We start from the raw sequence: 13,376 nt of genomic DNA, 5'->3' as shown, positions 1-13,376 counted from the left end.
TCTTGCTCTGCCTCAGAAAACTAACTTCGTATTCCCCCGCGGCATTCTGTCCTGTCAGAAACCCGACATTATGTAGAAACCGTACTATTCACCACCCTCGAGTACACTGCTTCAGTGTGCCCCATGTGCTCCCGTAAAACCGTGCCCGTTCACACAGATATTGAGATGCGCGTATCAGCACGTAGCTGAGCGCGCAAAGAGCACGCCATATTTTGATTCTAATTCGGAGTGTTTCCGCTTACATCTACTACAGCCATAACGCGTAGGATTCAAGACACCACAAAGAAATGTCATCAATTTTTTTTCCTAATCGAAATACGTCCGACAATACGATTAGCCTACCAACTGCCGATTGCTTGCCGATATGCGTGAACTGATGACGATGTCGAGCTGTTTGTCGGACACAGTTACAGTTTCGCTTTTCTAAGGTTCATGAATGCGGCAGATATCGGCAATGTAACACTTTGCCCCATGCCTCAATGTGCCTGACGTTCCCCTATAGATCCGTTTCTTTTTTCGGCGCAGGAGACGGCCTTGTGTGTTGGGCAAAAATGGCAGAACAGAATGGGGTTTGCAAGAACAAGCACGAGGACTTGACATCTGAAAGCGTGTCTGAGAAATGCAAGTAAGTGTTACAATAGAGTGCTGGTGAGTGCAAGCTTTTGCTGCTCTTTCAACAACTGCTTTGTCGAGGATATGCCGTCTTCATATGTAAAAGGCGTAAAGTCGTTACAGTTGGACTCACTGCACGGAGGGATCATCCATCACGTGGTCGAGAAAACGAAGCTAATATTTACTTCATACGGAGTTTGACTGCTTCTGCCGCGTATGCTGTGTCTTGGATCATCATAATTTTTTCAATCACCTTTCTGTTCCATGTGCGTTATCGGCTTGTGCACATATCACTTGTACATAGCGGATTAGAGTTCGCTTTAGCGATATAGAGTGACTGACTCAGAAATTAAAAAAAATGTGATATGAAACCCATTGGCTTTAACTCAGGTTTCATCAAGTGAGCGAGTGCAGGAGAAGCTTATCTCTATTTTGTGCTGTCGTCGTATTTGTTGCTATAATTATCTTAGCTCGACTGACATGGTAAATATATGCCGACGTTATCAATGAGACGGGCAGTTTTCCATTTCTGCACAATGTTATTCACGTACCTTGTAGAATAACGCGTTCTTTCTTACCCTTCTATCCGCCTCCAGTCTGTTGTAATCCAAGCCCGCTTACTCGTACACAGCATGTATGTACATAATATGGCTTTCTCTAACGGCAGTGTTGACATTTTTCGGCCTTTGCATGTAGTTAAGCGAGACTTGTGGAGGATTCCAGTCAAACAGGCTAGTAGTATAGGTGACGCTACTTTTTTGACGACAAAATCCGCTAGGGGCGCTACCAACGGGAATTTTTCGGGTACAGTTAGCCGCCACGCGCCGTTATCCGACCCCGCGCACTCCCTCCCCGTGCTTCCAAACCCCGCCAACATGTAAAGTATAGACTTTATTTTTAATGAGGTTCATGCAAAGAATAGATACGCACAAAAGTACAAGTGAAAATATTTTAATAATGCCATTTATATGCCAATGGTGCTGTGCCAATTGTAATCATGTGCGGGAGAAAAACCCAAGCGAAAAACATTCACATCTGAAAAAGAGACAATACAAGACAGTACAATTCAAAAAGATATTAAAGAACTCACTTCTTACCGATTTCACAACTTCCATATGGATATGATTCAATAGCATTAAAGAGATACCTTTTGTCATCGTATGGCGGGCAAGCTTAGTTGTTTGCTAGACATACACAATTGTATACGTGAAAATATTTTATTAATGTCAATTATTGGCAACCATCACAAATTGATCTAAGGATTGAAAGAGGAATAGCAAGAGGCAACGTTCAGATCTTACACGCGCTACAAATTTTATATTATGTGAATATGAGGTTCAAGCGGTTCTATTGAAATAAGGCAGTCGTTAGAAAAGCTAGACAGCGGCGGGCTTTTTCGACGTACGGCTGTTTGCTAAAGCTCAGAACTAGAGATGGGACTATTCCAGAATTTTCGTAATCCGAATTCAAGAAAGGTTCTGCGAATCCACGAATCTCGAATCTTTCGAATCCTTTCTTAAAAGCAGTTTAAAATGCCAGGAAAAAGCAACACTTTCACTGAAAACTGTTTTGAAGCAGAATTTCATATATTTGTTCAATGAGACAAGAATTAAATAATAGTTTATTTTCAGGAAGAAACTTACTCGTATACTACTTCTTAGATGTAATTTATTTAACATGTTGTTCATCGACTACAGGAAATTCATGCACTCTCGTGTCTGAATTATCTCCATAAATCTAAGAAACAATCAACAGCAAAACCGCGTTACTTTTAAACTTGTAATGTAGGAGTTCCTACCGGAACTCTTTCAGGCGAGAGCAATGTAGACAAACAAACAAGAAGACACAGCTGAAAGTTTTAAATTCATGCAGATTTTTGTTCAAAAACGCCTGCATTCTCACCTGCTCAGGGTCTAGCACACTGCGTTTTTTATCAGCTATGACACCCAACGTGCTGAAGTCTCTTTCTGACATTACTGTCGATGGGCGTGCGCAAGCCAAGATGGGGGACCACCAAGGTCACCTTAGTTAGGCCACATGTAGCACGGGAATTGACTTGCCCTGTCATGAAATCTGGCACCATCGAGAGACCCCGCAAGTCCGAATGAAAATAGGTGGGTTGCAACTTGCAATGTCGGTTTACGCAAGGTTTACGCAAGGTTTAATGCAAGGTTTACTCTTGAAGTGTAGGCATTTGTCACCAAATGCCGATGTATACATATCATGTTGGATTCTGCGCGGCTGTGATAACATTATCTACTTATAATGTGAAAGGAATATGGACAAAACGATATGTATCGCAAAAGCAAATGAGTTTCTGTCTGGTATAATAATAACTATGCAGGAAGATAAGGGCCTTGAAGAGTGGGGGGATATGTTTATTAAGAAAAAAAGAAAGGAAAGGTTTAAGAGGCTATACCGTAGAGCAAAGCGAAACAGAACTATGGTACGGACAAAGAAGAATTAGGATCCCTTCCGCATGCGTGTACTTGCTGGCCTGATCGAGCATCTTTCAAGTACAATCGCATAAGCGTATACGAAGAGGGGAGTCAAGTCCTGTAGATCACATAAACAAAATACAGAAGCCGACACTGAAGATTTTTGTTTAAGCTTAATTTGTACAAGCTTTCGCGTGGAGGTCCACGCTTCCTCAGGTACAAAGTGAAGTGGTGACACACATAACTATATATAGTATAGACATATACACGACAAAACACACTGCTGTACAAAGAAAGGGAAGGGGAAAGGAGATATGGTGCCACATGTCTGTGTACAATGAATAGCTGGGCAGACGGATAAGTGACCTCTAACCGTTTAAGAACAGTAAAAGGTGTTATTGTGAACAAAAAGGCTCGCCAACCCAGTTTCGCGGAAGAGGGGTCAGGAGTATGGTAAACGAGTGGCCCAGAATGGGCAAAAGGGAAGGTTACGGATTATCTAACGGAGTGTCAGACGATGACTGAAAGCGAAGATTCAAGAATTGTGCACAAATAAATATAGATATATAACTATTAAATTTACATAAGCGGATATAACGAGCCAGGACTAAGATTCAGACCATTTGGTGTGCGACACTTGAATTGCGAAATTAAGTAGGACTCTCTATTCTTGCGTTTAATGTCGGTGCGGAACCCAGATTCTAGCAATATAATTTTCAAATCAGTTTCAAAATCGTGATTAGGTTGATTGAAATGAATGGCGACAGGAGTTTGGCGTGCATTTAGGATATCAAATTTGTGGCAATAAAATCTTTTTCTCATTGTGTTGGAGGTTTCACCGATGTATTGTGAATTGCACTTGCAGCAGAATATCAAGTAACAAATATTGGGTGAATTACAGTGGAGTGAATGATGAATTTTCAAACAGAAGTCATCTAAAGTGCTACGGGCAATGGTGGACGGCGCGATAAATTTACAGGTCTGGCACCGTGTACTACCACAGGGATAACAACCCGGCGAGCGCTTCATCATGCATGATGACGTGAGAATGTCGCCATGAATTTGGACGAAGTGTTGATCGTTGAATACAAAGTTATTACAGATAAGAACTAGTTCTAAAAGGGGGATGATAGCGGGCATGGGAAGAATATCGGAAGGGTGAGAATTAAGGAAGTGTTCAACAGCAGAGAGACCTTCGTCATTGGGAATGTTAGTGTATAGCGAAACGACATCCATTGTTGCCAACAAAATGTCAGCATGGTTACTGAAATGGTCATGGACAGCGTCAATTTTGGAAAGAAAATCATTTGTGTCTTTGACAAAGGATGGGAGAAGGGGTGGGATGTGTTTGATGCAGTGGTCAGCAACTAAGGGTAATTTATCTGTCGGTGTGTTTGTTCCTGAAATAATGGGTCTCCCAGGGTTATTGGGTTTATGAACTTTGATCAAAAGATAAAAAATTACCTGGTGTGACGTTCTTAGGACGCAAGAATTTGGAAATATGGGACGGAATAAGTTTACTAGTGACGAGTTCATCAATTTTCTTATTAATAAGAAGGCAAAAGGAAGGGGTTGGATCCTGATCGATAGCTCTGTAGAACGAGCGGTCACTCAACTGCCTGTCCGCTTTTGCGATGTAGTCGGATGTATTGAGAACCACTATATCGCCACCCTTGTCTGCTGGTCTGATGATAATGTCATTACGGGCTTTAAGATTTCGTAGCGCTACTTTCTCACAATTAGTCAAGTTATCAGTGTGTACAATGATTTCGAATAATTAGTCTTGATATCCTTGTGAACGGCCTTGATGTAATTATCAATGAGGGGGCTAGTTCTAGAGGAGTCCGGCGTCCAGCTAGAGGGGTTTCGGAAGGGCGCAGCATCTGATCTAGGTTTATCGTGAAAGAAGGTTTTCAGGTGTATTCTCCTACCTAGGTTGTGCAGATCGTGCAAAATTTCAAATTCATCAATATTACGCTCCGTAGGTACAAAACTGAGACCTTTTGAGAGAACACTAAGTTCAGCCTGGTCGAGGGTCACATCAGAAAGATTAAAGACGGTGTTATGGCCAACCTCCGTGGAAGATGGTTCAGAATTTATCACGTCACAAATGCCATGCGCTAAAATGGGAGATAGAATAAGATTATCGCGTTTCGATTTTTGGTTTTGATTTCGTGAATTTTCTTCAGCTTATTGGCAGTGAATTCAGAGAGATTAATAACTTCATGATGAGAGAGTTGGTTCGCAAGCTGTTTGAACTGATTATCAATATCTTTCAAGACGTAAGAACTTTCCTGTCTGAGAATTTTAATTAGTTGGAGCGACGCATTATTGAGAGTGGTGGCCCACTTCGTAGAACTCAAGGGAGAATGGAACTTAAAAGACGGCGTGATGGACAGTGATAAACCTTTGGGAGTTATACGTTGAGATATACAATCTGTATAAAAACTAAAATTAGACAGGAATATAGCTTTCCTAGCCAAAAGTTTACGCGCTTTCAAGAAGGGCACTGAATGGCGTTCATTGTTCTGTACAAGTCATTGTGTCCGGCCGGACCTGCGTTGTCTAGACTGCTTACGTGTTGACATAGGGAAGCGACGGCCAACTCTCCTCTGTGCCCCGGCTGGAGGAGAAGAGCGTACTTGAGCAGACGCACCACGCGAAGTAGAAAAAGTCCTTGGTGAAGAACCCACGTTCACACAGTCAGACACCCCTGGAGTGACATCAGGGTGAAGTGGGGATCGCAGGTGGACTCCGGCACTATGGTTAACACACTCCGCAGGAGAGAAGCTGATTACGTTGTCAGCGGCTGGAGAAGAGGCCGAGGGACTGTTGATGGGAGAAGCTAGAGCTTGTGGAGGAGAGACCTTGGGCACAAGGGTTGTAGGAACGAACGCAGGATGGGAAGCAGAAGGGACTTGTTGGTCGTTCCACGGGCCAAGTGGAGAAAGAACGTCGGAATAGCGCGCAGTCGTGGCGTCGGTTGTAGAAGTAGATGGTCTCTGATCGACGGGGAAGGGGGGGGGGGAATCTTCCAGACGCAGCTCAAAGGAGGAAGACGTCACAGCTGGGGGTGGGAGGTCTTGCAAGATGTGCGTGAGGATGCAGTTACGGTAGTGGGAAGCCAAACATCTCGTGCCCCGAAGGTTCATAGCCACAATGGCCACACATGGTTTATGGCCACAAATTTGATATCCTAAATGCCCGCCAAACTCCTGTCGCCATTCATTTCAATCAACCTAATCACGATTTTGAAACTGATTTGAAAATTATATTGCTAGAATCTGGGTTCCGCACCGACATTAAACGTAAGAATAGAGAGTCCTACTTTATTTCGCAATTCAAGTGTCTCACATCAAATGGTCTGAATCTTAGTCCTGGCTCGTTATATCCGCTTATGTAAATTTAATAGCTATATATCTATATTTATTTGTGCACAATTCTTGAATCTTCGCTTCCAGTCATCGTGTGGCACTCCGGTAGATAATCCGTAACCTTCCCTTTTGTCCATTCTGGGCCACTCGCAGGGATGGGCAGTATTTAAATACATCGTGTTTAAAATAGTATTTAAAATATAAATACATGTATTTAAAATACATATTTAAATACAGGCAAGAGAAATGTATTTATATTTAAATACCGTTTTAGGCGTATCTATATTTAAAATACACTTAAATACACATATCTGATCCTCCCGTATTTGTGGGCTTCTCTCGAGTTCCACATTGTTAGCCTCCAGCGATAAGGGTATCTTGGTTAGAGGCTACAGGTCACTCATCCCGTGTGTTCGGGGATTTCCGTCCTTCTATAAAACAGCACAATGTGCGAATGAGGGCATGGCCACCCCCGTTGCAGCGGGGGGACTGGACAGGACAGACAGACGGGACAAGAACCGACAACGACGACTCAAAACCAGGAAAAGAACACTTTATTCAATGTAGAGAAAGTGGAAGAAGTGATAACGAGTTCATTAGCTGGTTTTGAGTCGTCGTCGGTTCTTGTCCAGTTACCGTCCTGTCTAATACCCCCCTCGCTGCTCCTGAGACTCAAGGAGACGTTTCCGTTCAATGGAAAGTCGGTCCACGAAAGATGCTGAAATCATCACACTGCATCACGGAAAAATAAAGAAATATGTGGGCATTGTGTGCAGCAGAGATGCATCCATAGGTGGCTCCATTTATTATCTAATTTAAAAGAATAATGTGCCTGGACAGCTCAAAGTATTTACAGAAGTAGTTACAGTATTTAAATACTGTCTTAATGTATTTATATTTTGTATTTAATTACTTTCATCATAAAGTATTTATAGGCAGTATTTAAATACATGAAAACATGTAGTATTTTGTATTTGTATTTAAATACCCGAAAGTGTATTTATGCCCATCCCTGGCCACTCGTTTCCCATACTCCTGACGCCCCTTCCGCGAAACTGGGTTGGCGAGCCTTTTTGTTCACAATAACACCTTTTATTGTTATTAAACGGTTAGGGGTCACTTATCCGTCTGCCCAGCTATTCATTGTACACAGACATGTGGCACCATATCTCCTTTCCCCTTCCCTTTCTTTGTACAGCAGTGTGTTTTGTCGTGTATATGTCTATATTATATATAGTTATGTGTGTCACCACTTCACTTTGTACCTGAGGAAGCGTGGACCTCCACGCGAAATCTTGTACAAATTAAGCTTAAACAAAAATCTTCAGTGTCGGCTTCTGTATTTTGTTTATGTACAATCGCATAGTGAACAAAATACTGTATCCGAAAAGCTTGAGAAAGAATCCTCACGTGCAATATAGACTAAACCACAAAAATGACGAAAAAATGAAGCATTCCAGCTGGAATACCCACATCTTAAGATTAAGAATAGCGGACTGGTTGTCAATCGTGAGCTACCATCTTTATGCACAAGCTCCGAGAGGATGATAAACGATGACAGAACTGTGAAAATAAAGTGACTTTCGTCAGCCGAGAAGCAGTCACTAAGAAACATGACACCATAGAGACATCATGCCATCCACAAAGGAAGCCTGCAGCTACCGAGGTTCCAGAAATATTTTTATAAGATACAGACGGGCAGCTGAACATAACTAAGCGACGGTTCTGCAAGCCTGCCGTGTATATAGTCGCCATCAGACTTCAAAGTCCTCGAAATTTATCGAGGTGAAAGCTTTCAGGCGAAGGCTCTTCCGCAGCTGAAGAAGTTCTATTTGGAATACCTACTTTCAGAACTTGTCAATCCAAGGATGCAAAGAAACATGATGCTGAGAAATGAAGAAAGCACATAGATGTACTCCGTGATGTGCTATAAACGCGTGCAAATTTAGTGTTGTTTCTTTTTTGTTTTGTTTTGAAATATCTCACACAATCATCATGATTATTATTTACATATTGTTGCTGAATGAAAAAAAAAAAGACAAACATGAGGGTAATAAAAGGTCAGTTCTGTATTTGTGCTGTGCATGGTGTGAATGCTGTTCATACTCGCAAGTAACGTAATAACTAGGGCAGGATTTTTCTGCATTTGACTATAAATGCCTAGAAACGCCTAAATACGACATTTTCAGGGTTTCCTGCCTTTTTATCTACTCTATTGAATTATGGCCTTTTTAAACGCCATAAAAGCCCTTTTTTTATATGTGTAAGTTTGAGTGCGGCTTTCATGCTCGTGCTGGTGCAGCAGTTTGCTTTTCGTTACTGCGTGTTTGCGCCTTTTGTTCCTTATTTGCGTACATTTGAACCAAAGATTTGGCCTTACTGGGCCTTTCAAGACCTTCGAGCGCGGTGAACTAGAAGTAGTATTCAATATAGCGTGGTTCTAGGCCGCCTCAGCATTCGTGTACCAGACGTCAAAGCTCGTACGGTACTGTAGCCTTTAAACGAGCAAGTTTTCCTGGATGGAAAATTCTGAAGCACCAACAAAGCCAAAGAGCGTACCAGATTGGCGACCTATTTTGTAGGTCGTGTAGGTAAAGTGAGAACGAAGAAACTTTGAATTTACGATCTCGGCAGGGCAAATAAGCGTTTTAATTTCTTTGTTTACGGTGCTTCTGACGGTAGTGGGGGGGGGGGGACTTCATACTTATTCTACCCTGGGCGCAAACTTGCCTCGTTACGATTTTTTAGGTAGTTTTACGGTAGTAGACTATAGATAGTTATGTCGATTTTTTTTCTTATTTTTTGCAAGATTTGGTTTTCACTATCATCGATTTTGTACCTGCCTTCGTTTTTCCACTCTCGCATCATCCCTCGGTAGTAACACAGTGCAAAGAAGAAACTTATAGAATGACTGAGAGACCGGGTACTGACCGAATACTCTGTTTGAACGAGAGTTGGCATACTTCTTTGTTACTTTTTATTATTCGCGCTAGAATTCTGATTGTTCTATCGCACATTTACAATTATTTCGATTTATAACTTAATGGTAGTAGCTTTCAGTAATGTTTTCCTCGGATTGCCTATGATGAATAGCTATTGTGCTTGCGATAGGTATTATCCGAGACAGACTGTATATAGTTCTGCGATATTCCACTATCGGTAGTACCACACCGATAATCTTACGGTAGTGGGCTATTCATAGTTCTATCGATCGTTTCTTCGTTTTTTTTTTTTTGCAACAACTGAACATATAACGAACTCCCTTCGCCAGTTAACTTGCATTTGTTTGTGCAGAACTACGCTTTCCTCGAACGTGAGATTTTTGCGAGGACTCGTTTGGCATTTTTCGAAGGGATACAGAAAAAGGAAAGATGTCACTCGTACGAACACGCTCGTATGTACTGCGCTTTCAACCGTGCATCACCATGCACCTGTCCGTGCAATCGTACGGCAGAAGAAAGGAATTTTCTTGAAGACCGCCGAGACGGGGAGCGGACGCGCCGATTCCATCACTTCGTCGCAGCGCGGAAGGAAAGTAAAACAGAGAAAACAGTTCTCCGACTGTGCCGCCATCCCTTGACGGGGGCGAATGTAACTTGATCGCGTGAGTCCGCCTTAGAACAGTCCGGGCGAACCTGGTATTTAACTCTCGATGGTATTCAAAAACGCAAGGCTACGGAAGGCTTCAAGCTGACACATGTATTTACGTCCTGAAAAACGGAACCGAGAAAGTTATTATGAGTGTGTACGTGGATGACATGCTCATATTAGCGACAAATACAGTAGCGCTACAAAGAAGCTCGATAAAGAATTCCAACTAAAAGATCTGGGAGAACCAAGGTGTGCTCTAGGTAGGAATTCAAGTCTCCCATTATAAAGGACATTAGGAGTAAGAAAGCAAAAAGATTCCGAAGAATCTGGGGAGGGGAGGAGGGTTGGACGAAGAGAGCCCCAGCGCCGGTTCCGACCCGAAGGTATACACCCTACTAATGCTGGGGGGCAGACAATGAAGCTGTCTTCAAGCGAATCCCCAGCAGAGAGAACGGCCACGGCAAGACCGACGAGGAGGGAAGACCCCACCAAGCAGGACGTCCATTGAGTCTGCAAAGATAGCCGCCGTGTTGGTTCAGATCTGACAAACCCCCATTGTGGGGATCCGAAGATCACCCTCGAGAGCGGACAGAACACATTGACGATTGGCCAAAGAAAATACGTTTACGAAATCTTGCAACGTTTCAAGATGGTGGTGGTGAAAGGGCTCGCCGTTGTCGGCCTCACATAGGTGGGCAACGTCACGACTGACGCCCTGTGGGAATGAGCGTCCTGGGCCGACTTCTAAGGGAACTGTGCCGACATATGTCTGAAAGCGTCTGAGGGAAACCCAGGAAAAACCCCAGACAGCACAGCCGGCACCGGGAAACGTTTCAAGATGCAAGACTGCAAGCCTACGAAGACTCCAATGGCAACTGGAGATCAACCGTAGCCTGTACAGAGAGTGTGCCTCACCAAAGTCTCATAGGCAGTTTCATGTATTTAGCGCAAGCAACCCGACCTGACATGGCGTCCGTGACCAACTATTTGAGCCAGTTCAATCTTGTTGTTTGAGAAAATTTATTATACGACTCATACTATAGAGTACACTACGAGTACTAATACTATTATTAATTACACACTACTACTACAATACAATACTATTAATATTAATACACACTAATACACTAGTTGGAATGAGTTATAATGCACAAGATACAATGTATATATGGTTGCATGACTATGGGACTGTACATATATGACTACACAACTGTGACTATGTACACATGACGACCATATTCGTCACTGTGGCTATGTACATATGAGGTGGCCTTTATACATTTATGGAGGTGCACCAACGATGCTAACATACGCATCCTGAATGATAACGGAAGGGTGATCACGCCATCGACGCCGGAAGCCTTCCTCCCCCAGCGCGAAGAGGTCTTGCTGCAGGATGGCGATTACGCTAACTCTCAATTTCCGCACCAATAGGAAAACAGGGATGTTGCGCAGACGTTGTGCCACAGCTTTGCAGCGCGCTGCCCACAGAACCTGTGCCCCGCAAGCCGTTAAAAGTGCGCTAATCCGGTGGCAGGACTGTCGACGATGTAAGGGCACTGGGCATATAATGTTCGTATGCCGCCGAGCCAATTGCCAAAAAATTCTTGCAATCCGACAGTCAAAAAGCACGTGGTAGTTCGTCTCGACACAATTGCAGTACGGGCAATTGTCCGTCGGGGTCAAGTTCCATGTCTGAAGGCGGTCCCGCGTGGGATGGATGCCCCATGCAAAGTTCCACACCACGTCACGCAAGGGAGCAAGGAGCCACGAACCTATGGCTGACGCCCATGGAACTGTTCTAACCTGCTGAAGGCGTCCAATCCAGTTTGCGCTGACCTGCACTTCGCTCCATAAAACTGCTTGGGACATTCGTGATGGGGCACTCACGGACACAGAGAGAGACTCCAGTTTACGATGATAAGCATGAACAGTAGCATGGAAACGCTGCGGAGATCGCGCCGCTGGGAATGATGGATCATATGCCTCTGGCAAAAGGTCTCGCGCTAATGGACCCATCCAGTACTTTAGGAGCACTTGCGTTGGCGATGGCTCCCCACGAAGTACCCGCAGGACGGTGTTCATGGCAATCCCTTTGCTCATCAGGCTTATGTCAGGTAGGGCCAGTCCACCCTGAGACAGAGGAAAACATAGCAGAGTACGAGCTAGTGGCCTACCTCGCCGCTTCCTCCAAAGGAAGGACAGAAGGTCAGTATGAGCAGGTATGACTACGGAATGAGGCGCAACTATAACGTGGCTCAGATGCCACTACCGGCCACAGAAGACACTCCGAGCCAGATATGCACGCTCTAGATAGGACAGCGCGTATGCATCAGAAGCTTTACACCTGGAGCAGAGATCTTGCAGTGCAGTCGTCCAGTTTGAGGTCGTAGGACCGTGACGATCGAACACAACACCTAATATTTTAAGGGATGTAGCGCATGAGAAGGGCAGTAACGAATAGGAAGCCCAATCTCCGAGAGGCATCAGCTTGGTCTTCCGATAGTTGAGTAACCCTCCCGAGATGACTGCATATGCATCATAGACGCGTAGGACCTCATCAACCGAACCAGCATCACGCAGTAGGACCGTAACGTCATCTGCGTAAGCAGCCACCTTCCACGTTCCAGAGATTGGAAGCGGGATGCCGCGAATGTGCGCGTCTGTATCGATGGCCCATAGAAGAGGGTCAATAACCAGTGTAAACAAGGCGGGAGAAAGAGGGCAGCCCTGTCGGACACCTCTGGTTACGGTGAACTCATCAGAGAAGCGGTGCAGCATGAAGATGCGGCTACGGTGGTGGTTGTACAGTCGTCTAATGACACCACAGATCCATGACGGAAACCCGTACGCCTGAAGCACAGCGAGCATGTACGCATGCTCGACACGATCAAAAGCTTTCGCCTGGTCGAGTGATAACAAGCAGCCCCGCGATGACACAGACGTAGCCGTAGCATAACGCAGAATGTCGCGCAAACCAGAAAGAGTGTCATACATACTCCTACCTGGCACACAGCACGTTTGTGAAGGATGTATGACGGATGGCAAGACACTCTGGATTCGCTTGGCCAATATCGCGGTCAGGAACTTATAGTCACAGTTCAGGAGAGTAATGGGCCACCAATTTTCTGGGTCAGCATGGTCACCACTATTCTTGGGCAAAACAATTATATGTCCAAAACCAAACGACTCTGGGAAGGACTCTCCGCTCTCAGTTCAATCTTTGTTACACCAACAACCTCTGGGAAATGGGAAAGATGGTGCTCCGTTATCTGAAAGGAACTCGTGACGACGGTATAATGTATAGAGCATCCAAGCCATTATCGGATATTCTGATGCTAGCTGGAACGAGTATGGTACG

At 44.2% G+C, this 13,376-nt stretch overlaps 1 protein-coding gene across 2 annotated transcripts in view; it reads left to right on the top strand.

The window, feature by feature from the left end:
- LOC135397770 (uncharacterized) overlaps positions 1–13,376 on the top strand; it is a 130,733-nt gene that overhangs the window by 97,486 nt on the left and 19,871 nt on the right. For both annotated transcript variants that reach the window (XM_064629350.1, XM_064629349.1), the window contains exon 3: positions 526–625. In XM_064629350.1, the coding sequence (XP_064485420.1) occupies positions 526–625 (100 nt within the window). The remainder of the gene's footprint in view (positions 1–525; positions 626–13,376) is intronic.

The sequence above is a fragment of the Ornithodoros turicata genome, chromosome 6, assembly GCF_037126465.1.
Source record: "Ornithodoros turicata isolate Travis chromosome 6, ASM3712646v1, whole genome shotgun sequence".
In the NCBI taxonomy this organism is placed as follows: Eukaryota; Metazoa; Arthropoda; class Arachnida; order Ixodida; family Argasidae; genus Ornithodoros; species Ornithodoros turicata.
The sequence above is the reverse complement of the archived record's forward strand: the minus strand, read 5'-3'. Positions and strand labels throughout refer to the sequence as shown.